The sequence below is a fragment of the Colobus angolensis genome, unplaced genomic scaffold (genome assembly GCF_000951035.1).
Source record: "Colobus angolensis palliatus isolate OR3802 unplaced genomic scaffold, Cang.pa_1.0 Scaffold72, whole genome shotgun sequence".
NCBI classification, from domain to species: Eukaryota; Metazoa; Chordata; class Mammalia; order Primates; family Cercopithecidae; genus Colobus; species Colobus angolensis.
Window position 1 is genome coordinate 3,304,310 of NW_012120932.1, and position 23,199 is coordinate 3,327,508.

The 23,199-nt window shown below is 40.2% G+C and overlaps 1 protein-coding gene across 1 annotated transcript in view; it reads left to right on the plus strand.

The window, feature by feature from the left end:
- The window catches only part of HIATL1 (hippocampus abundant transcript-like 1), a 41,351-nt gene extending 18,152 nt beyond the window's left edge, over positions 1-23,199 (plus strand). The window contains exons 3-11 of the mRNA XM_011927483.1: positions 2,411-2,538; positions 4,996-5,110; positions 9,295-9,513; positions 11,156-11,269; positions 13,992-14,063; positions 16,349-16,461; positions 18,588-18,685; positions 20,606-20,747; positions 21,447-23,199. Coding sequence (XP_011782873.1) covers positions 2,411-2,538; positions 4,996-5,110; positions 9,295-9,513; positions 11,156-11,269; positions 13,992-14,063; positions 16,349-16,461; positions 18,588-18,685; positions 20,606-20,747; positions 21,447-21,708 — 1,263 coding nt within the window. The 3' untranslated portion in view covers positions 21,709-23,199. The remainder of the gene's footprint in view (positions 1-2,410; positions 2,539-4,995; positions 5,111-9,294; positions 9,514-11,155; positions 11,270-13,991; positions 14,064-16,348; positions 16,462-18,587; positions 18,686-20,605; positions 20,748-21,446) is intronic.

Here is a 23,199-nt window from a genome sequence, read left to right on the forward strand (position 1 = left end):
CAGGATGGTCTCGATCTCCTGACCTCGTGATCCGCCCGTCTCGGCCTCCCAAAGTGCTGGGATTACAGGCTTGAGCCACCGCGCCCAGCCTACACTGTATTTTTTTAATTTGTATTTTTTATTGTTGTATTCTTACTCTTAATTGTTTTCTTCCAAATATTTTTCATCCATGATTGGATGAATCTACAGATATGGAGTCTGCATATACAGAGGGTTGGCTGTGTAGTGATTTAAACTAGATACATGGACAATGGGCAAATGATCCAAACTAGATCAGTGATATTTCTCCAGAGGAATTTCCTGCTAGAGCTATTGAGGTTTTCTCAGTCTACTGGGGTTACTTCACTTGTAGTAAGCCTAGGATTGCAAAAACTGTCTTGCTGACTGTGTTGAGACACCTTACTAAGAATTGGTGCGAGAACCCAGATGACACCACGTGAACAACTCCTTCCCTATGTCCATCTAGCTGTGCCTGAAGCTCAACTTACCCACAGCTGCTTTTATATAAAGTATTAATAATCCTTCTTTTGTACGAGGAAACTCTCTTCTTTCATTTGCCTATTAAACTTTCCCCTCTTTCACCCACCCATGTGTGCCCATGTCCTTATTCTTCTTGGTGCAAGATGATGAACCTTGGGTATTTCCCCAAAGAAGCTGCTTCACTTTGAATCCTTCCGCTTATCAGTTTGTCTGCTGTCCTGGGTTAATCAGTTGGTGGCTGATAGGGTATTGGAATCTGTTCCTTTTTCTTTTGAGCTATGTGAACTTGGAGACTTCTGTGAGTTGATTTTCTCCGAAAAGTTCCATTCAATTCACCAAATGTATTTGAAAACCAGTGTTTACCAGGCCCTGTGATAGGCACCCTGGGTACAAAGATAAGAAGAAACCTCATCCTTCTGACCTTAATCTCAATTTTGAATCCGGTAGAGAAGATAGACAAATAACAAGTGATTTAATGGAGTATTGAAATCATAATAGAAGAACGAAGAGACTAGATAGAGGAGAGGAGGTGCTTCTCTCCCAGGGTTGGAAAGAATCACGAGCAGTTTCCAGGCTCCAAGTGTGGGATGGACACGCATGCAAAGGCCCGTGCAAAGCCCCGTTGGCACACAGGAACATTGTATGTCCAGAAAACTGGAAGTACTGCATGCAGCCACAGCACAGGATGTGTGTCAGGAGCCAGGTTTTGGAGTGTCCTATTTATGTGATGTGCTGAGGAATGTTTAAAATGTATCATGGAAATTCAGATACACAAAAGAATCGTGTAATGAATACCTGTGTACTCATCACCGATTTCATTATTCATCAGCATTTTTCTACTCTTGTCCATCCCTGCTCTCCCCACTCTGCTGCTTCTCTGTAGCATTGAAATGAAGGTGGCCAGCCAACAGAGTGACTGGCAAATAGTGGGCAAGCAGTGAATGTGAGTTCCTTGACTTCCTTTGCTTCTGTGTGGTGTTACCTGTGTCTCACACTCTTCCCCTTAGTTTCAACTGTAGTTGTTGTTCAAGTTGGATTATCTCCTTCTTCCTAAACTCATCAGGCAGAGAGAACTTTACTTTGATTGACAAAGTTGACAAAGAATCTCGTTTTCTTTTGAGCATTAAACATATGTACACTCCTCTTCTTTATCCCTGTGAGGCCCTGGGGATAGTATGTGGTGTACATTCATTTGGGTGTCATTGTACCAGTTAATGCAGAGTTTTGTGCAGAATTGATATGCCATATATATTTATTAAAGTGATTTAAATTTCTAGCTTCTTCCCATATGCTTGGTGTGTGCTCATCTTAAGGGCCAAATGTGGGTATATATATATCTTATCTATATATACCATGTCATCTCTCTTTTCTGATTCCTTCTGGAAAACAAGGTTTTTTACTTCTTCCTTCCCTTTCTGATAGAACATTTACATTTTTGGTTAGAATTTTATTTTATTTTATATTTTATTTTAATTAGACAAGAGTTTTGCTCTTGTTGCCCAGCCTAGAGTGCAAAGGTGTGATCTCGGCTCACTGTAATCTCTGCCTCCTGGGTTCAAGTGATTCTCCTGCCTCAGCCTCCTGAGTTGCTGGGATTACAGGCGCCTGCCACCAAGACCAGCTAATTTTTTGTAATTTTGTATTTTTAGTAGAGACGGAGTTTCACCATGTTGGCCAGACTGATCTTGAACTCCTGACCTCAAGTGATCCACTTGCCTCGGCCTTCCAAAGTGCTGGGATTACAGGCGTGAGCCACCATGCCAGGCCTAATTTTATTTTTTAAATATTAGTTTGTATTTAATGTTTCAAATTATTATTCTGTTTTGGGGCCAGTACAATGAATTAGAGCTAATGCATTTAGAAAATATGAATTACAGGTAGTTGAGGGATCAAATTACAAAACTAACCTTTTCTTCTGTTTCTTCTCCAGGGTCTGCTCTCTTTTTTGAGTGCCCCACTCATAGGTGCCCTGTCTGATGTGTGGGGGAGGAAGCCCTTTCTTCTCGGCACTGTATTCTTCACCTGCTTCCCAATCCCGCTGATGAGGATCAGCCCATGGTGAGTGACTTGGCCCTTCACCTCCTGACTGCCTGTTTTGAGTCACATGTAAATTATACTTATATTTGCAGAGCACTTCCTAACTATTACAAAGCAGTTGTACTTGTGTTTTCATTTGATTTCTCTGGTAATACTGAAAGCCAGTTTGGATAGTTGTCATTATATCCATTTTATAAATGGGGAAGTGAAGACATTCTAGAATTAAGTCTGAGATAAGTTATTTAGGTGAAGAAATAGAAATAAAAGATGCCTCTTCAGGCAGCTGATGTTGCTATGATGTCAGGTATGGGAGTTTAACCCTGGCAGTGGGCTAACAATCCCCTGTCTTCATCACTGTGGCTTTTAGTTGACTTTGTAAATATATTTGTCAGCTCATCGCTATGGGGCACTGACACAAACATAGTTTATATCATAACAGGCGGGAGTCACTTTAAAATATACTGTCGTAATGCTGATAGCCTATTTTAAATCATAACGTGAATTTGAGTTCATTTTTTTTCCTTCTTTTTTTTGAGATGGAGTGTCTTCTTCCCTTGTGGACCAGGCTGGAGTGCAGTGGCATGATCTCGGCTCACTGCAACCTCTGCCTCCCAGGTTCAAGCAATTCTTCTGCTTCAGCCTCCTGAGTAGCTGGGACTACAGATGGCTAATTTTTGCATTTTTAGTAGGGACGGGGTCTCACTATATTGGTGAGACTTCCCTTGAACTCCTAACTCCTGGTTACCTGCCTCGGCCTTCCAAAGTGCTGGGATTACAGGCATGAGCCACTGTGCCCAGCCCTTTTTCCCTTTGTATAAATCAGGAGAGTATTTAGCATGTGACCAAAGCCCATTTAGTTACCAAAGGTGGGTCGGAATTTGCATGTGAGCTGTAACTTAGTTATTTTTTTTTGGATAACAGAAGATGGTATTTTGGTGTGTATTCCTATTGCAGAGATGCTCTTTCTTATGTGAAGAACACACATATGGTAGTTTTGTTTTGGTTTTTAATCCTATTAATATATTTTTTGGGGGGGGGCTCGTGTGAAAATATTTTCATTTGATTGGTAGGAATTTTATGCTAACATCTATCACATTCTAAATTTATTGGGTACCCATAATCATTTTATTTTCTATGAGTTGATGAAGTTTTTGGTATTGAGTCTTTATGTCCAAGATGTCATGCTTTTCCAATGAGTTGGGAGTTTTTAATGTCCTTCTTTTAGCTTAAAATATTTTCTTTAGATCTTGGACATTTCTTGTTAAATTTTGTTCCTATAAATTTTACCCTTTTTGTTCTGCTGCAACATGAGCTCTTCTAATTGCTTGGTTTTCTAGGTATGTTAATATCATCTGTAATTTTATCTCTTTCCTTCCAGTTTTCATACTGCTCACTGCTTTTGCTAATTGCTTTCACTAATGAATATCAGTAAATCAAAGTGATGATTTTGGGCTTATTTTCTTTATATATATATAAAAAGGGAGTATTGTAGTATTTCATCATTAGGTGTTAAGCTAGTTTTTGGACTGAAAAATATTCCTATTGTATCCACGGATTTTTAAAAAACATTAAGAGTACATGTCAGATTTTGATGACTTTGTAACATTAATGGATATTATTTGCCTTTTCTCTTGTGTGTGTGTGTGTGGTTTTTTGTTTTTGTTTTTTTTTTTTTTTTTTGAGATGGAATCTCGCTCTGTTGCCCAGGCTGGAGTGCAGTGGTGCAATCTCGGCTCACTGGCAAGCTCTGCCTCCTGGGTTCACGCCATTCTCCTGCCTCAGCCTCCTGAGTAGCTGGGACTACAGGCGCCCGCCACCACTCCTGGCTAATTTTTTGTATTTTTAGTAGAGACAGGGTTTCACCGTGTTAGCCAGGATGGTCTCGATCTCGTGACCTCGTGATCCGTGATCCCCTTTTCTCTTTAGAGCTACTAAAATGAATAATTATATTATAGATTTTTAAATATTAAATATTTGTCTATCCTGAAGTAAACCCCACTTTTTGTTCTATAAGATTTTTCTTTGTTAATTTTAAAAAAGCATCTATCACATGATAGAAATTTTTGGTCTTAATTACACTAATATAATATTTTTCATTATGATTTCTGCTTTTATGTAGATCTTCAAATCATTTGTTGTATGTCTTTTTCTTACTTATAGCTAGCATATTTGAGAAGGTTTTTTTTCTGTCGGCTACCTTTAAAAATATAACTTTTACCTAATCCCCTTATTCTTTCCGTTTTTCCTCTTCTTTTGTTTTTTTTAGGGGGCATTTACTGACCCCCTTTGAACAATGATGAAATTAGTATGTTTCTACTTCTTCCTGTCTTAAATTTTTTTTGGTATATTTAAGTATACATACATATACAAGTATACTTATTTCTTTATGTGTAATCTTTACATGATGTCTTTGGCTCAGGTAATAAAGGTGTACATATACTCCCTTTCTCTTGGGTCATTAAAATAATCTTTTTATAGGTGGTATTTTGCAATGATTTCTGTGTCTGGAGTCTTCTCGGTCACGTTCTCTGTTATATTTGCCTACGTAGCTGATGTCACCCAGGAGCACGAGCGAAGTACAGCTTATGGATGGGTAAGATAATAGACTATATCTTTTCTTAACCAGAATAGTAATTAACATTGTATTAGAAATTTACTGGAAAGGGAGTTTATTAGCCCTTTCCTGCACTGCTATAAAGAAATATCTGAGACTGGGTAATTTATAAAGAAAAGAGGTTTAATCGTCTCACAGTTCTGCAGGCTATAAAGGAAGCATAGAGGCTTCTGCTTCTGGGGAGGCCTCAGGAAGCTTTTACTCATGATGGAAGGCAGAGCCGGAGCAGGCATCTTCACATGACTGGAGCAGGAGGAAGAGAGAGCGAAGAGGGAGGTGCTACACACTTTTAAACGACCAGATCTCAAAGAATTCACTCACTATTACAACCAAGGAAGGTGGTGCTAAACCATTCATGAGAAACTGCTCCCATGATCCAGTCACCTCCTACCAGGCCCCATCTTCAACAATGGGGATTACAATTGAACATTTGAATTTTTAAAAAAATTATTCTGATTCGTTTCTTGTTATCTGATCCTGAGGAGTGTTAAGCAGTCAAGGTGCACGAGTCTTTGTGCACCTAATTTTAATTGGAGAAGTGCTGAACCTCAGCAATGTTAATCCATTGTTAACTCTATTGGTGGTTGTGTGTTTTGGACATACATTTGGGACATGGTATGTAGAAAAGGACTACGTTCACTCATTCATCAAATCCATAGTTGCTGAATAACAAAAGTTATAGGAGACCTTTTTTCTGATAATTTCACACCAGTGTTTTTAATTTTCTCAGGCATGGTAATGACATTATGGTTATGTAGAAGAAAGACTTGTTAGAAGATAGCTGAAGTGTTTTACATCAGTGTCAGGACTCTGCCAGTTATTTTCAGATGGTTCGGGGAAAAGATAGCATAGCATGTGGATGTGCATGGGTGGGTATGTGTTCCAAGCCTGAACCTGTGAGACATGGAAGTATGCTTTGTACCCTTCTCCCATCTTCCTCTGTATTTGAAAACATTCAGAATAAGAAAGTGGAAGAAGAAAGATGATCTGGCTAGGTTGTGGGGAATAGGCTGGAGAGAGATTGAATGCCAGAAACTTAGGTTATTTATCTCCTTTTCCTGGGTGTTTTAAATCTGCTTCCTGGAGTAGAGTAAGTTCTCATTCATTGCTGACTGAATGAATAACTTCCTGAATCAATGATGGGCATATAAATGAGTTACTACCGTTCCACAGAACACAACAGTTTTTACTTTGTTGACTTTAGACATCAGTAGTTTGAAAACTGCTCTTTCAACCTCACTTCCCTCTGACTCTTCTACCTTCCCTCTCTCTCCTTGCTTCTTCCCTCCACTCCTGAATGTCCCTCTCATGCCATGCCCTTAAAAGGGGCTTCTCCAGAGTCATGATGGAGGAGGACAGAGATAGAAGCTGATAGGAAAGCTTCAAATAAGGCAAGATTTGGAGCTCACTCAGGAACACCTAAAACAGAAATAGGCCGGGTGCGGTGGCTCACGCCTGTAATCTCAGGGAGATTGGGAGGCTGAGGCGGGGGCAGATCACAAGGTCAAGAAATTGAGACCATCCTGGCCAACATGATGAAACCCCGTTTCTACTAAAAATACAAAAATTAGCCGAGCGTGGTGGTGTGTGCCTGTAATCCCAGCTACTTGAGAGGCTGAGGCAGGAGGATTGCATGAACCCAGGAGGCGGAGGTTGCAGTGAGCCAAGATTGCGCCACTGCCCTCCAGGCTGGCAACAGTCAGACCCGCCTCAAAAAAAAAAAAAAAAAAAAATTCCAACCCCCCAAACTCCAAAAGTTGCCCCCCCCACCCCCGCCAAGAAAAAAGAAAAAAGAAGGCAGGTTGTTCATGTTCAACATGTGCCCGTAAGGCTTGGCCAACAGAGTGGTGAGGGACAGCTTTCTTCTACAGCATGGGAAATACCTGTTGAGGTACTCATTTTTCTGCAGTATTATTAGATTTTTGTTCCTCCCTTTCAGCTGGGAAACCATTCACACAGCTGTTGTACTGAGCAGTAGTGCTTTCAGGAAAGATTTCAGAGAGTTCTGACCAGAAGTGCCTGTGACTTCATTACCCTCTCCAGCTTAGCTCCTCATTGTATAATGGCAGTTAGGATTAATGTCTACTCATAGGGGCACTGAGAGAAATCAGTGAGCGTGCACATCCAGACTGAGACAGCACTCAGCTGAAGTGTGCTCCCAGCCAGCATAAGCGACTCAGCATGGAAGGCTGCCTGGATTGCGGTCTACCTATCTTACAGATACAGGAGAATTTATTACCAATTAATTACAGAATGTATCAATCAAGTTCTAAGGAGCATTTTGAGACCCATTAAAGAACAATATAAAAGTATGTGCAACTTCCTTACTCAAACTTCTTCAGTAAACCAAGAAAGTAGTAATTCTTTCAGGGCTACAGCAATGATTAGTCAAATTAATAAGTGAGTTAACACTAAGAGTTTGTTGTGGTGAAATCATTCTTTAGATTTATTCATCAGAGTTGTGTTGAATGTTAAATGAAAGAGGAGTTTAGATTAAAAAAAAAAACTAAGCAAGTAGGCTACTTTAGGCTTTAAGATAGACACATTTTGCAGAGTTTCATGAGGCCATAAACCCTTTAACACCTGAAGATGCTGCAGCAGTGCTGCCTTAACACCTAAGAAGAGTGTAGGAATGTTCCCATAACTTTGCATGTCGTTGCAGTTTATAATGCACTTATTTGGTCGCCCTGATATTCTTGAATAAAGCAGGAAAAACTGAGGGCAAGAGCTTTGTCTTCTTCGTCTGGTACATGGTAGATACTCAGTAAATATTGAATGAAGCATTCTTATTCCCCAAATTGGAATTTTCCACATTCTTTTTTTCCCCTTGAAAAATACTTATTTTTAGCTTTTATAGTACTTTTAGTATAATACTAATTTCAGATATAGTGTTTTTTAATTCAGTTGGGAGATGATGGATAAAAAATTTTTTTATTGCCAGAATGTTTGTGATTTTTAATAAAATCCATTAGAAGTTTAAAAAGCTAACTTAGAGATACGCATTTGACATTTAGTGTGGTTATAATTTGGAATTTGCCCAATAAGCATCTGACCGTTCAGATTGTGTTCTAAATAAAGTGGGCATTCCACATGCTTATAGAAATGCAGTGTGAAGGGCTTCACTGTGACTTCAGGCTGTGGGTGTGCTTAGCTGGTTCTGAGCTGGTTCTGTGGTCTCTCTACTAGACAGGGTCAGGTGGTGACAGAGAGACAAATCGACAGCTGTCTAGTCAAAAAGCTTCAACTTCCACCTCAACAAATTCTTTGTTGTTAATAGTTTTTTTCTAAGAATAGCAGATGGTTCCCGCCGACCCCCGGCAGTGCTAATGAAATGACCACCACGTGATAAAATGTTCAAAAGGTGCAGTTTTTAGAAGATTAAATCAAGCACAGTCCCTGAGTAGTTCGTAGGTTTTATCGTCAGCCCTACAGGAATTCTTTTCATACCGTCTCACATCCCTGGTCCCCAGTTAAAGAAGACCAAAGAGCTAATGTTTTATTTGTGGGGAAGGTTTTAAAATTTTTATTTCTAATAAGATAATCCTTTTTTACTCTTGTAGCTCTGCAGGGTATCTCCAGTTAGTTAATAATTTGTGATATCTCCAGTTAGTTAATAATTTGTGAATACATTCTTAAATCCCTTTAATTCTTTTTCATTCTTTTTTTTTTTTTTTTGAGACAGAGTCTTGCTCTGTCGCCCAGGCTGGAGTGCAGTGGCCGGACCTCAGCTCACTGCAAGCTCCGCCTCCCAGGTTTACGCCATTCTCCTGCCTCAGCCTCCCGAGTAGCTGGGACTACAGGCGCCCGCCACCTCGCCCGGCTATTTTTTTGTATTTTTAGTAGAGACGGGGTTTCACTGTGTTAGCCAGGATGGTCTCGATCTCCTGACCTCGTGATCCGCCCGTCTCGGCCTCCCAAAGTGCTGGGATTACAGGCTTGAGCCACCGCGCCCACCCTTTCATTCTTAAAATTTATATGCAACACATTTCTTTTGTCTTACTTAAAGCCAGGGAAGCGTGGCTGCAGGTATGCACCTGTGGGAGCCTGGTTGAGTGTGCTTTCCTGAAGGTGTGCACCTGCAGCAGGCAGGACCTGGGTAAGGATATGCTTTCCCCACAGGTGTTCACCTGTGGGACCCTGGGTGAGAGTGTGCTTTCCCACAGGTCTCAGCCACCTTTGCGGCTAGTCTTGTCAGCAGCCCAGCCATTGGAGCATATCTTTCTGCCAGTTACGGAGACAGCCTCGTTGTGCTGGTGGCTACAGTGGTGGCTCTTCTGGACATCTGCTTCATCTTAGTGGCTGTTCCAGAATCTCTGCCTGAGAAAATGAGACCGGTTTCCTGGGGAGCTCAGATTTCTTGGAAACAAGCGGACCCTTTTGCGGTAAATAAAAATATGGAAATATTTACTTTCCTAAATGTCTTTCTAAGCCAAGCAAATGAAAGTATGTATGTGCAACCTCAAGGATCCTAGCAGTTGTTGAATTATTTCTTTAGTAAAAATAGAAAAACAAAATTAATTGCAAGTAAGGGATTTAGTCTTTGTATTAAGAAACATATAGAATTGGTACTTAAGCATGTCATAAGGGAAGAGAGAGAAAATGTCTAGTTAATTCTTGATGAGAATTTGGGAAGAAAGTTTCTTTTTGCATGGTTGTTTTCATCCTTTTTAAACAAAGTAAGTGAAAGTGGTCATTTGAAGTGGTCATTTTCACTCATTTTAACTCAAAAAGGATAAATGCCTTTGGTTTGAATGAGTTATTTTAATTTTGACCAGAGATGTTTAATTTATATGTTACAGATTGAGTATTGTTTTCTGTAATATGTCTCTCCCTCCATCTCTCCCTCTCTCCCTCCCTCCCTCCTTCCCTCCCTCTCCTCTCCTTCTCCACCCCTTTCTTTTTTTTTGGCATGGGAAGGTGATGTGTCACACAGCTGGAAAAAGTATCTTATGTCTCACCTTCTCTCTACCCTACCTGGTTTGAAATTGTTCTTGGGGGAAAAAAAAATTTGTACACAAAAAAAAGAACCAGCGGTTTGGTTTTCACTTTTTGTCCTCCAAGTTTACCTTTCAGAAAAAATCATTTAATTAGTTAAAAATTACTTTTTCTAAAATACACCGAGGGCATGACCTAGGGATCCTGCCTGTTCTATTATTGTCACAATGTCAGACACCAAAAGAAATATTTAGAGAAGGAAGCCAGTAGTGGAGCCAGCCAGTTAGGCTTCCCACCTTCTTTTGTAGTGATCAAGTTACACATCAAAGCTCCTCTGTGAAGTAGAGCTACTGTGGCTTACTTTTCAGGGCAATTGTGAGGATTACTGTTAATGTGTGTAAATTCACTAGCGTAGTCTCAACAAACATTAGCTGCTTTTGCTATTAATTACATAAAAGCTATGATCTGATGACCTAGAAACTCTGCAGCACTTTCCATTCCTTTGGTATTAACTTACCATTTGGTTCTATTCAACAATCCTATGTATGTAAGAAGGATTTTTCAACAAGGTTGTAACATTCAACAAGTTCTTACCAGTTTGATCCTATGGCTGGAGCATACTTATCTGTCTACCAGATATACAGATAAATTGAACATGAACACTTTGAAGAATAGAGTGAATTTACATATATGGAAACCTCTGTGCTGAATATGACTTTAAAGAAGTTACATTATGAATCGAGAGAAGTGATTTTCTTAAAAGGTTCTGTAGGAATGTATTTCCAGGTTTTGTTTATAGGAAGTTCAGGATCTGTTCAGGGATTTTAAACAGTGTGTTAACAAAGATGAATAAGTGTGTTTGTGGGGGTTTTTTTTCTCCTTGTTTTTAGCTATACGATTTGAAATACATACCTCTGAAATTAAGACTTGTAACTTTCTCAGAAAGATGGTGATAGAACTTCCTTTTATTAACCATTTGACTTTTGTTATTCATCTTAATAGATCAAAATAATGAAGCTAATGTCCCAGAACATTGGCAACATAAATGGGTATTGGCATTTTAAGTGTGTTCTTTCTGCTTATTCTCAGTCGTTGAAGAAAGTTGGAAAAGATTCTACTGTCTTACTAATCTGCATCACCGTGTTTCTTTCATACCTTCCTGAAGCTGGACAGTATTCAAGTTTTTTTCTCTATCTTAGGCAGGTGAGTAGTGAGTGGCTAGTAGCCTTTCAATACCAGGAAAATCAAAGATGGAGATTTGTCTAAAGATATTTTGAGGAAGCCACTGCAGAGGAAAAAACATGTGAACTTGCTTCTAGTTATAAATGTAGGTGCTGGCATATAATTACAAAACAGGGCACCTTTAATGCAATGATTTATAGTAAGATAATTACTATGGAAAATTTTTTTTCTTGAGAATCAGAATTAGCAGAAACATAATTTTTTTTTTTTTTTTTTAGTTTTGCTCTTGTCCCCCAGGCTGGAGTCCAATGGCACGATCTTGGCTCGCTGCAACCTCCACCTTCCGAGTTCAAGCGATTCTCCTGTCTCAGCCTCCCAAGTAGCTGGGATTACAGGCACGCACCACCATGCCTAGCTAATTTTTGTATTTTTAGTAGAGACAGGGTTTCACCATATTGGCCAGGCTGGTCTCGAACTCCTGACCTCAAGTGATCCACCCGCCTCAGCCTCCCAAAGTGCTAGGATTACAGGCATGAGCCACCATGCCCGGCCGGTTTTTTTCTTTTTTTTTTAATAGACTATTTTTCTACAACAGTTTTAGGTTCACAGCAAAATTGAGAGTAAAATATGGAGATTTCCCATATATCCCTTATCCCCACACATGCATAGCCTCCTCCACTATCAACATCTCCCACCAGGGTGGGGAAATTTTTACAACTGATGAACCTATATTGACAAATTATCTTAACATAAAGTCCACAGTTTACATTAGGGTTCATACTTAGTGTTGTACATTCTATGGGTTTGGACAAATGTGTGATGACATGATAACATGTATCCAGCCTTACAGTATCAACACAGTGAATTTTCACTGCAAAAATCCCTTGTGCTATGCCTGTTCATCTCTCCCTCCAGCACCAACCCCTGGCAACCACTGATCTCTTTATTGTCTCCATAGTTTTGCCTTTTTCATTCAGTATGTAGCCTTTTTAGATTGGTTTCTTTCAATTAATAATATGCATTTAATGTTCTTTCATGGCTTGATAACTCATTTTGTTTTTGGCGTTTGTTTGGATTTGCCAGTTTTCACCCACTGAATGACACCTTACTTGCTTCCAAGTTTTGACAGTTGTGCATAAAGCTGCTGTAACATTCATATACTGTAATGTTTTAAATCTTTAATAATATTAAATTTAACAGATAAAACTTATTTCAGACATGCCCTTGTTCCAGATCTGACTGAAGCCAGCTTGCTGAGGCATCTTCAGTAGGTCGTGGCTCAACTGCTGCTGTGGACTTCAGAGGGGCTCAAAAGCATTAATCAAAATCTTCCTTCTCTAGAGTCTTTTACACTTTAAAAAAATTTATACCCCATTTTGTCCCCCAAAACAGATAATTGACTTAAGGCAATTAAAAAAAAGAAAACCAAAAACTTCCCCTTTCCGACCGTTCTTCAGCTCTCTGGGATTGCTCAGACCTAAATTGCCTTACCATTGCATCCTGTGCTCTTTTACTGATTTCACTGTAAGGCAGGCCTTTTCCTAATGGTTTACTTTGACAGACAGAGCAAGCTTCCTCCTAAGATAAATTCCTCTTTTTCTGGTGACATTTAAAAATGAAATATATTAAATTCTTCATTCTGATAGTTTTCCTAGGTCTTTGTCATTAGCCAGTTGTGTGCCTGGAAGCAAGACACTCATTTATGAAATGAGAATAATGTATATAATTTAATACCATAATTTTTAAGGTCCTTTTCCTGAATTTTAATATAGGGCAAAATAATGTAACTTTTTTTTTTCTTGAGACGGAGTCTCGCTTTGTTGCCCAGGCTGGAATACAGTGGCATAATCTTGGCTCACTGCAGCCTCTCCCTCCCGGGTTCAAACTGTTCTCCTGCCTCAGCCTCCTGAGTAGCTGGGATTACAGGCGCGCGCCACCACGTCCGGCTAATTTTTTGTATTTTTAGTAGAGATGGGGTTTCACCATGTTGGTCAGGCTGGTCTCGAACTCCTGACCTGATGATCCGCCCACCTCGGCCTCCCAAAGTGCTGGGATTACAGGCATGAGCCACCGCGCCCAGCCCCAAAATAACCTAACTTTTTAAAAACTTGATATTTAAGACTTAAAAGTTGTAGACATTTCAGAGATACTGTTATGGTCAGAGGCTTAGAAATCATTGCCTGGTTACTTTGGCTGCTTGTTAGAATCACCATGGGAGCTTTTAAAACATACCTGTGCCTGTGTCATACCCCCAGAGAGCCTGATTTAATTGGTCTCCATTGGTTTTCCAGCATCTCACTGCTCTCCTTCCCTTGCTCTCCTTATCCCTTGTCTTTTGCTCACATCATGATTTTAATGTGCAGGCAAAGTTGAGAGTCACTGGCTTTGCTAATGAGCAGTGCTGTATTGGTAGCATCAAAAGTCAGTCATTTTCTTTCATTTTTTATTACTTGATATCATTATATTTATCAATTTGTGGGTTGGAGATGGGGAGGATATATAAAACAACAGGTAGACATATAATAGAAAATGTCTGAAAATATCACAAGTTGTGCCTGCTTATAACGATTTCTGATACCAGTTTTAGATAATAAATTAGTGGTTATACAGGTTCAGCTTTCAGCACTGTCTTAATTTGCCACTGGTTTTATGAATTTTCCTCAACTTATTGTAATAGAACATAATATTCCTTATTATTTTATAATATCTATATTACTAAAGTGTTTTCATTCCGTTTCCGTAGGTCATAGGTTTTGGATCTGTTAAAATTGCAGCATTCATAGCTATGGTAGGAATTCTGTCTATTGTGGCTCAGGTGAGTATCATTTTATCTATACTTCAAAAATTAAAAAAAATCCTGATAACCATAGTTTCACAGGAAACCACATATAAAAATACAGGGAGATATTCCCTGAACTGCTACCTCAGTCCCTCACCCCCTGCTATGGTAAGGTCTTGCACAGCTATAGTATAATACCAGATCAAGAAAGCTGATGTGAATGTGGTCCACAGAACTATTCCTTCTTATATAATGTGTTGAGGTTATTTTCTTTTTTGAGGGTGTAATTTAGGGGAAATTTTTTATGTTTTTATTTAAAACAGTATTTTAAAAATTACATCCTTGACCAGGCAGCCCAGCTTGGTGACTGGCATCCACTCCTTGTCTTCAACCTTGCCTCCCTCAGCTCAGGGGCCCCGGCCCGATGCCACTGCCTAAGCCTTCTCACCACAGTGCTTCCCCATCCCAGGCGCCTGGGGGCCTCTGGCGCTCCCCTTGCACCGGCGTCATCTGCCATTTAGTGTTTTCTCGGAGAAGATTTAGGAGAACTTTGATACAACTTTCCCTACTTTTTAGAATATTTGTCATAACCTCTGCTGGGTCAATTATTTTTTTTGCTTTTACACCAACCAAAATAGTAAATAATTATAATCTATCTCTGGATTGCAAAATCAACTAAGAAAATGTTTCAATGTTATTTTAATCTTGAAATGTAAGTAGAAGTGAAAAGCAGAAATGAAAATTGGTAACTGCTTCAACTCCTACTGTTCCCAAGACTGAAGAACTATGAATCAGAGCATTAAAATATATTCAGTGAGGGCCGGACATGGTGGCTCACACCTGTAATCCCAGCACTTTGGGAGGCCGAGGCAGGTGGATCACCTGAGGTCAGGAGTTCCAGACCAGCCTGGCCAATATGGTGAAACGCTGTCTGTACTAAAAATACAAAAATCACCTGGGTGTGGTGGCATGTTCTTGTAATCCCAGCTACTCAGGAGGCTGATGCAGGAGAATCACCTGAACCTGGGAAGTGGAGGTTGCAGGGAGCCGAGATCGTGCCACTGCACTCTAGCCTGGGTGACAGAGTACGACTGTCTCAAAAGAGGGAGGGGGGGGAAATATATACATATATAAAATTTTCAGTGAGTAAAGAGCATTAACCATTTCCCCATCTATTGTAAATACAGTACCAGAAAAGGTGAAGCATAGTGTCCTTAAATTAATTCACTGTTGTGCTGAGGCACATTCACTGTATTGTGTGGTACTGCCTAGGGGTTATTTCCCTGAAATGGCTACCAGGGAAGCAGAGTATTCTTCTGTGGTAACCCTCTCTCAGGGAGAAATGAGAAGGCTGCAAAACCGCTTTACGAAAATACTCCATTTGACAAGGCTTATGGGAATGCATCAAGGCAAAGACCATTTTTGTTTTTGTTGAAATGTGTTGCAAATGTAAATTATGTTAACCTTTCAAGTTGATCATTTTGGTTTTTTACAACATCAAACATTAACTCTAGTTAGTTAGCCCAGCCATCTTTTTTTTTTTTTGAGATGGAGTCTCGCTCTGTCACCCAGGTTGGAGTTGGAGTGCAGTGGTGTGATTTCGGCTCACTGCAACCTCCACCTCTCAGGTTCAAGTGATTCTACTGCCTCAGCCTCCCAAGTAGCTGGGACTACAGGTATGCGCCACCATGCCTGGCTAATTTTTGTATTTTTAGTAGAGACAGGGTTTCACTGTGCTGGCCAGGCTGGTCTCGAACTCCTGACCTCGTAATTTGTCTGCCTCGGCCTTCCAAAGTGCTGGGATTACAGGCGTGAGCCACCACACCCGGCCAGCCCAATCATCTTTTATCCAATCCTTTTTCAGACTGTCTCACTCTAGTTATATTTAGCAGAGTATATATTTGTTAAAATCAAACTTACGTCAATTCCAACTTTGTAACCTTCCAGCAGAAGCTCTCATATTTTGCTATTCACAGATATTTAAGTGATTAGCATTTCTCCAAAGAGACTGAGGCTGTCCCTCTCAATCATGGTAACTGGTGAACAGTTGTGATATTCTTTCGGGAAGTGCCAGCAGAGCACCAGGTAGACAGGCTTCTTAGGGAGGGGGCTGAAAACGTTGAGCCCCAGGTCAGGCTGGGAGCTCCCAGCACTCCACCCCTGTAGAGAGTCATCAGTACTGTCCAGACTCTGAAGTCGCAGGTCAGGCAGTGTGCCCTTAGAGGTCCCTGGTCGTCAGGGAAGGGTCTTCACACACAGAGCTTGTATTTTAATTCTGTGTGTTGATGTGGTTTTTCAGAGTTGTCTCCTTTACTTTGCAGACGGCCTTTCTTAGCATCTTGATGAGATCATTAGGAAATAAGAATACTGTCCTCCTTGGCTTGGGCTTCCAGATGCTCCAGTTAGCCTGGTACGGGTTCGGATCACAGGCCTGGTAAGCCTCACTCTTAGATTCTCATAAACTGCCAGACAGATGCCTCTTAGAGGAGCTTGGGGTGGTTGGGTGTGATGAGAAGGAAGCAAGGGTTATTTTACTGGTTTGGTGTATTCAACGTTGCAGAAACCATCAGGCTTTAATTTGGGGAAATGTGTAGCTAGATAACAGGATTATTTATAAAGACTGCCTTCATGTCATTGGACTTTCACAGAATTGTTCCTTAATTGAATGTCTCTCTCTCTTCCCTCCAGCCCCCAAATAAAGTTTTATGTCTACTTTTTAAAGCATATGCCAGTTTTTTTTTTTTTTTCCTTCCCTGAGACGGAGTCTCACTCTGTTGCCCAGGCTGGAGTGCAGTGGCATGATCTCAGCTCACTGCAACCTCTGCCACCCGGGTTCAAGCAATTCTTCTGCCTTAGGCTCCTGAGTAGCTAGGATTACAGGCGTGTACCACCACGTCCAGCTAATTTTTGTGTTTTTAGTAGAGACGGGGTTTCACCATGTTGGCCAGGCTGATCTCGAACTCCTGACCTTGTGATCTGCCCGCCTCAGCCTCCCAAAGTGCTGGGATTATAGGCGTGAGTCACCTCACCTGGCCACATACGCCAATTTTTAGACACTGAATATAGTCAAAAGCAAAACAAAAAGATACAAAAAAATGACTGATTATGGCAAGCTTCACTATCATTGACTATCATTAGCTATCATTAACTGAGTGACCTTGGGGCAATAACATAACCTTAATAAATCATTTGAGTTTGAACACAAAGATTTCTTCCAAAACCATGTGCATTCTGCCGCAGTTATTACTACCATATTAGATTCGCATAAACAGCAAGGAAGGTCAAAATAAGCTCAGTGGAATAAGAAAAAATAGAAGGAATTGTGAGTTTTGTTTTGTTAATGTGGCAGGTTTCTCCATGTGCCTGGTGGGCAAATGCAGAAATGCCATCTCCATTTTAGACGGTAGAGCTGGTCCTTACTTTGGACACATAAACAGACAACATAATTTAGAGAAACTAGAATTGCCTTAGTTATCAGTGTTTAGTTTGGGGAGTAAGTACATGTGCCCATTCGGAATTTTGGAATTTCATTTGATCCGCTTGCTTTTTTTTTGAGAGAGAGGGTCTGGTTCTGTTGCCTAGGCCAGAGTACAGTGGCACAATCATAGCTTACTGCAGCCTTGAGCTCCCAGGCTCAAGCGTTCCTCCCACCTCAGCCTCCTGAGTAGCTGGGAGTATGTACATGCACCACCATGCCTGGCTAATATTTTGATTTTTGTGTGTGTGTGTGTACAGACAAAGTCTCATGTTGCTCATGCTAGTCTTAAACTCCTGGGCTCAAGCAATCCTCCTGCCTTGGCCTCCCAAAGTGCTGGGATTACAGTCATGAGCCACTGCCTGTAGCCGTCTGTGACTTTTTACCAGATTAACTTGTTTGATTCTCCTTGTTCTTTTTGATTTTGCTCCTGTGAACTTTGGTTCAGTAGGTGATTTAGTCACATCCATGCAGTGTTAAAAAGACTTTGTCATCATGTAAGATTTTTCTTTTTCAGTAATGACCATCCCAAAGTCGGGGCCTCACTTTACTCACTCATACTTCATACTGTTAAAACTCTTTTATTGAGAGAAGGACAAAGGTCTAAAGAGGAAGGCAGGGTCTGTTTTTCCAGTTGGGGGCACACCATGCTGTTGAGGGGTAGCAAACTGTGTAGCTCAAGGGCAGTGTGAAAGTGAGCCTTTGAGCGGTACGAAGAAAAAATGAAAAGTCAGTGGGGAAAATGTGATATTTATAGAAAGAAAAATCTCCTTGCGAACTTCATTGAGGTTATGTCTAACAATGGCAGTAGGGAGACCAGGGAGACGAAAAGTTTGTAAAAGAAGTAAAATCAAGAAACAAAGGTTTCCTGGCCCTTCTGTCCCCATCCTAGGCCATTAGTTTTCTACAATGTGATGTGTAACCTTGTAGGTTTAAAAAAGAATGCGTTTTTAAAGAGGAAAAAATAAACAAAATGTAACAGGAGAAAACAGAAGGCATTTGTACTTTTGCCACTGATTGCATTCTGAATAGTGAGATCTTTGAGGCTGGCCTGCTGCCTGACTGTGCTTATCCTGTCATTGCAGGATGATGTGGGCAGCAGGGACCGTGGCCGCCATGTCCAGCATCACATTTCCGGCAATCAGTGCCCTCGTCTCTCGGAATGCAGAGTCAGATCAGCAAGGTGAGGTCACTGCCCGCCCTTGTTCTTCTCCTTCAATGGGAGACCTTCCTGCTAGAAGCCGGAGAAGCTCTTTCTCCCCATCGACAGCAGGAGCTGACAGCCATGTGGCCCCTTCTCAAGGATCATACCTATTTTCTTTGTCAGATAGAAACATTCTATTTTCCTCTCTGCTTTAATCTTACACTTATATTTTTTAAAGCTAGACTTAGCAGTTCAGATTACTAACAATTAGAACTATTAATACTCCCTTTTCAGTTTTGATACCTCTTTTCTTCTTTAGTGTCAAAATTAAGCAGACTATAATCACATTTTAACAGATGTCTATTAAATAATGAAAAACCAGTTAACCACGAGTTACTTAATTACTTTATTCACTGAAATGTATTTGGAATAACTCACGGTCTATGAGTGTAATTTAGAAAATAGTTATTTGAGAGTGGTAAGAAAAAGTCTGTGTGGTTGTTGGTAGTTAGACGTTGAGTGAGAAATTAAATGAGAATTAAGACTGCTATGTGGAAAATAGCGTTCCACCATCTAGATCCATATCTCATCCTTCCCGTGCTTCTGCTTCCCTTCCTGTCCTGTCTTGTCCTGTCCTCCCTTCCTCCCTCTTTTTCCACCCTTCCTACCCCCACCCCCCATCCTCTACCCCCACCTCCCACAGGGTCTCACTCTGTCACCCAGGCTGGAGTGTAGTGGTGCGATCGTGGCTCCCTGCAGCCTCCGCCTCCTGGGCTCAAGTGATCTCCCAGTCAGCCTCGCAAGTACCAGGGACTAGAGATGCATACTACCATGCCCAGCTAATTTTTTGTATTTTTAGTAGAGATGGCGTTTCACCATGTTGCCCAGGCTGGTCTCAAACTCCTGGGCTCAGTTTGCCTGCCTTGGCCTCTCAAAGTGCTGAGATTACAGGCGTGAGCCCCCGTGCCTGGCCTGCTTTCCTTTCAAGCAGTTCCCATGGCTAGATTTAATCCCTTTCCTTCTCTATCTCCTAATGGCTCACCTCATTGTATTCCAGAAGAAGTAGTAGAGAATTTTAGGGGGAGAAAAAATTTTACTGCCTAAGAGCCCTTTAAAAAGTTTTAGTAAAAAACTGTATTGGAAAGGATAGTTTATTCATTGCTTTTTTTTTTTTCTATATCAGAAGTTAGGTATCTTACTCATATTCATTGTTAAATATTGTCCCTTGAAGACCACACATTCTGTATGTCATCACTCCTGACTACAGTAACTCACTTGGCTTGCATCCTCAGGGAGGTGCTGTGTCTGAAGTGAAGATGTGACCCATCGTGGAGGACTGTCACTGCCTTGGCATCTGACAGACACCATCCTGTCATTTGGGGCATGGATTTTCTTTTGACTGTTTTTATACTTATTCATGTCAATATACATGTTTCTGAATGTCAGCATATAAAAGTTTTGGAACACATTATATTAGGCTGAATTATATACTACCATTTTTGATTTACAGAAACATTCATTTCATACAGTTCAAGCTAACTTTTTACTTGCTATGTTAGAAACCATTTGGCACTTCTGGGTTTTTCAGTGTATGTCTCTAGGGAGACAGGCCTGGAATACACCTGTGAAGATGAAGTCTGCCTAGTAGGGACTGGTCTGTATTCCTGAGACCAGGGCTGCCAGAGGTGAAGGGCAGGTTTGTGTTGTGAAAGCACCAGAAATGACCAGAGCAGGGAAATCTCAGTTGACAGAAAAGTGGGTGGCCTGAAATGGGAGGATATTAAAGTTTTGGATTTTATTTTATAATGGATGAAGTCTTCCTAATCTACTTTCATTAGCATGCTTTCTCCTCAGTCTTGCCAAATTAGTATATCTTGGTTGTGAGAAAGTACTGTTCAACTCCAAATCTTGTGATGCCTTTCTGAGAAGACTGGCATTCTTTTCTTTGTTCCGATTTAGGAGTTGCCCAGGGGATCATAACTGGAATAAGAGGACTATGCAATGGCCTGGGGCCAGCACTGTATGGCTTCATATTCTACATGTTCCATGTGGAACTGACTGAGTTGGGCCCGAAATTGAATTCTAACAACGTTCCCCTGCAGGTAATTTGGTCATAAGTCTAGTTTTGTAACAACAGTTATGTATGATTATAGCAAAATCCTGTGCCCTTAAATTTGGAGAGCATTCTTACTTGTATGTTACTATATTTTATTTGACAGCAGTAAGTATTGTGTTCATTGCTTCTCAGGATCAGGGAGGGGTCATTTTAGTGATTTAATTAATATCTTATGTAAAAGATACGTCTTAACTTTGTTCAGATTCTATTTTCACCTACACAATCACTGTGCTATTCTCTGGCTAAGCCCAGGCCAGTTAAAATTTGAAATGACCTAAAAATCCAGCTAAACATTGAGCTAAGGTACTTTTTGTACTATTTATTTGAAATTTCTTCCCTTGTCCCCTCTAAGCCATATTTAGTATGGATATCTATATAAAGCTGGAATTAATGTTAACGTACAAAGGTGCACGATCTGAAGTCATAGGGTGGGATTATGGGTTAACCGCTGTTGCTTAAAAGCTTACAGTTTTGCTGAAGGTATTTAGAAGTGGTACAAAAAGCAGTTAATTATTGTCCTTTTTCATATTGCAAACACCAAGCTCTAGTGGAGTTTGTCTTGACATTAATGAAACATTTGCTTATGAGAATATGATTAACTTTTTGGTGGTGTGTTTTTTTTGGGTAATCTAGGAATAATTTCGAGTTAAAAGACTAACTGTATTCTTGGTCTGCATTTGTTTTCCACATCCATCAGGGAGCTGTCATCCCAGGCCCGCCATTTTTATTTGGGGCATGTATAGTCCTTGTGTCTTTTCTGGTTGCCTTATTCATTCCTGAATACAGTAAAGCCAGTGGAGTTCAAAAACACAGTAACAGCAACGGCAGCCTGACTAACACCCCAGAACGGGGCAGTGATGAGGACATTGAACCACTGCTGCAAGATAGCAGCATCTGGGAGCTCTCTTCATTTGAGGAGCCTGGGAATCAGTGTACTGAGTTGTAAACTCGGCAGAAAGTGGGATTCTGCATACGCCATCTCTGAGAGCCATGGAGGGAGCCACACCCCTGGTGACTTCATGGTGCTGGATGGGAGATGCTAGCGGCATCCTTCAGGGCCAAGTTTGATAAATACCACCACCATCGTTCTGCTCTTCCTCCTCCTGTTTTTTTTTTTTTTCTCTTACATTTTTTTTCCTGTGTATACATTAGAATAAGATAAGATTTGAAATACTTCCCTGCAAATAATGTGCAGCTCTCAAGGTGAAACTCAAATAGAAAAAGTCATCTCTCTGGTAGAAAGGATGGCTTTCCTGTAATGACTGTAGACTAAGTGACAGCAGTCTTTCCATGCCCTTTTCAGCAAAAGGTACAGAACTATAGTGGGACTGCCATCTCTGGCAAGATTTCAGGTAAAGAATGTCTTCTTAATTTCTACCTTCCTGTTTCTCTGAATCAGCCCATAGGTGTTGATGAGTGGCCACTGTTAAGAGTCACTCAGTATCAGGGATCTATTGTCTTTGTTCAAAGGTCAAATAAAAACCTAGTCTCCTTTTATTCTACTTCCTATTCTTGGCTAGAATGAAACTCAGCATATATACACTTCTGGACGTAAATAATATTGAATAGTAATTACCTTTACTAGATGAAAGAAATTTTTATTCCAAACTTAAATCATGTAAAACTCACAACGCAGATTCCTGGACCCGGTGTCCTGGTTGGGTCCGAGGTGATTTTACAGAAGAAAAAAACAACTCAAGCATTCTGGTGGCAACACAGAAATTGTAGGCTGCTTCTAAGACAGTTAGTAACAATTTGGAAATTCCTAAGTAGGATGAGAGTTAATAACTGGATACAAGTGAAGTTTATATCCAAGTTCAGACTCATAGGCATTATTATGATTTGCTTCTTCCTGTGTCTCCCATGTCCTACTTCTCATCCATTACACTCCTGCCTTAACTGCTCTGTTGTAGTATGCATTTGTTTTTAATTCATCTTTATTTCAATCTCTTTGACTTTTGAATCGCATGGGAATATGCACATTAAGTTCCTTTCTAAAATAAGGTTTTATGAAGCTGAGTTTCATGATAAGTGTCTTGCTGTTTTTTGAGATGTTTTATGGACAAAGAAAACTTTACAGATTTATATGTATTTTGCTGCACCGGTAAATGGACCATTAACTAGGGCCCACCTTTAACAGAGCACTCCTTTGAAAGTTTTATAGGTATGAAATATATGTAGATATTTGTAAAGGGTTTTAATTTTTTTTTTTGATGGGGTGCTGTGTAAATCTTGTATTTATAAATGTAATGAAGGTATTGACAGAAAAAATATATACAACTTTTATAAAGGATTGTGTACTGACTGAATACATTTAAAAGAAAATATATTTTGAAACCTGTTCTGCTATGAACAGACATAACATATCTTTTTACTATGCTATTGGTTTTTAGGTTAAGCTTCTTAATGCATAATAAATTTACAGTGGATACTTTTA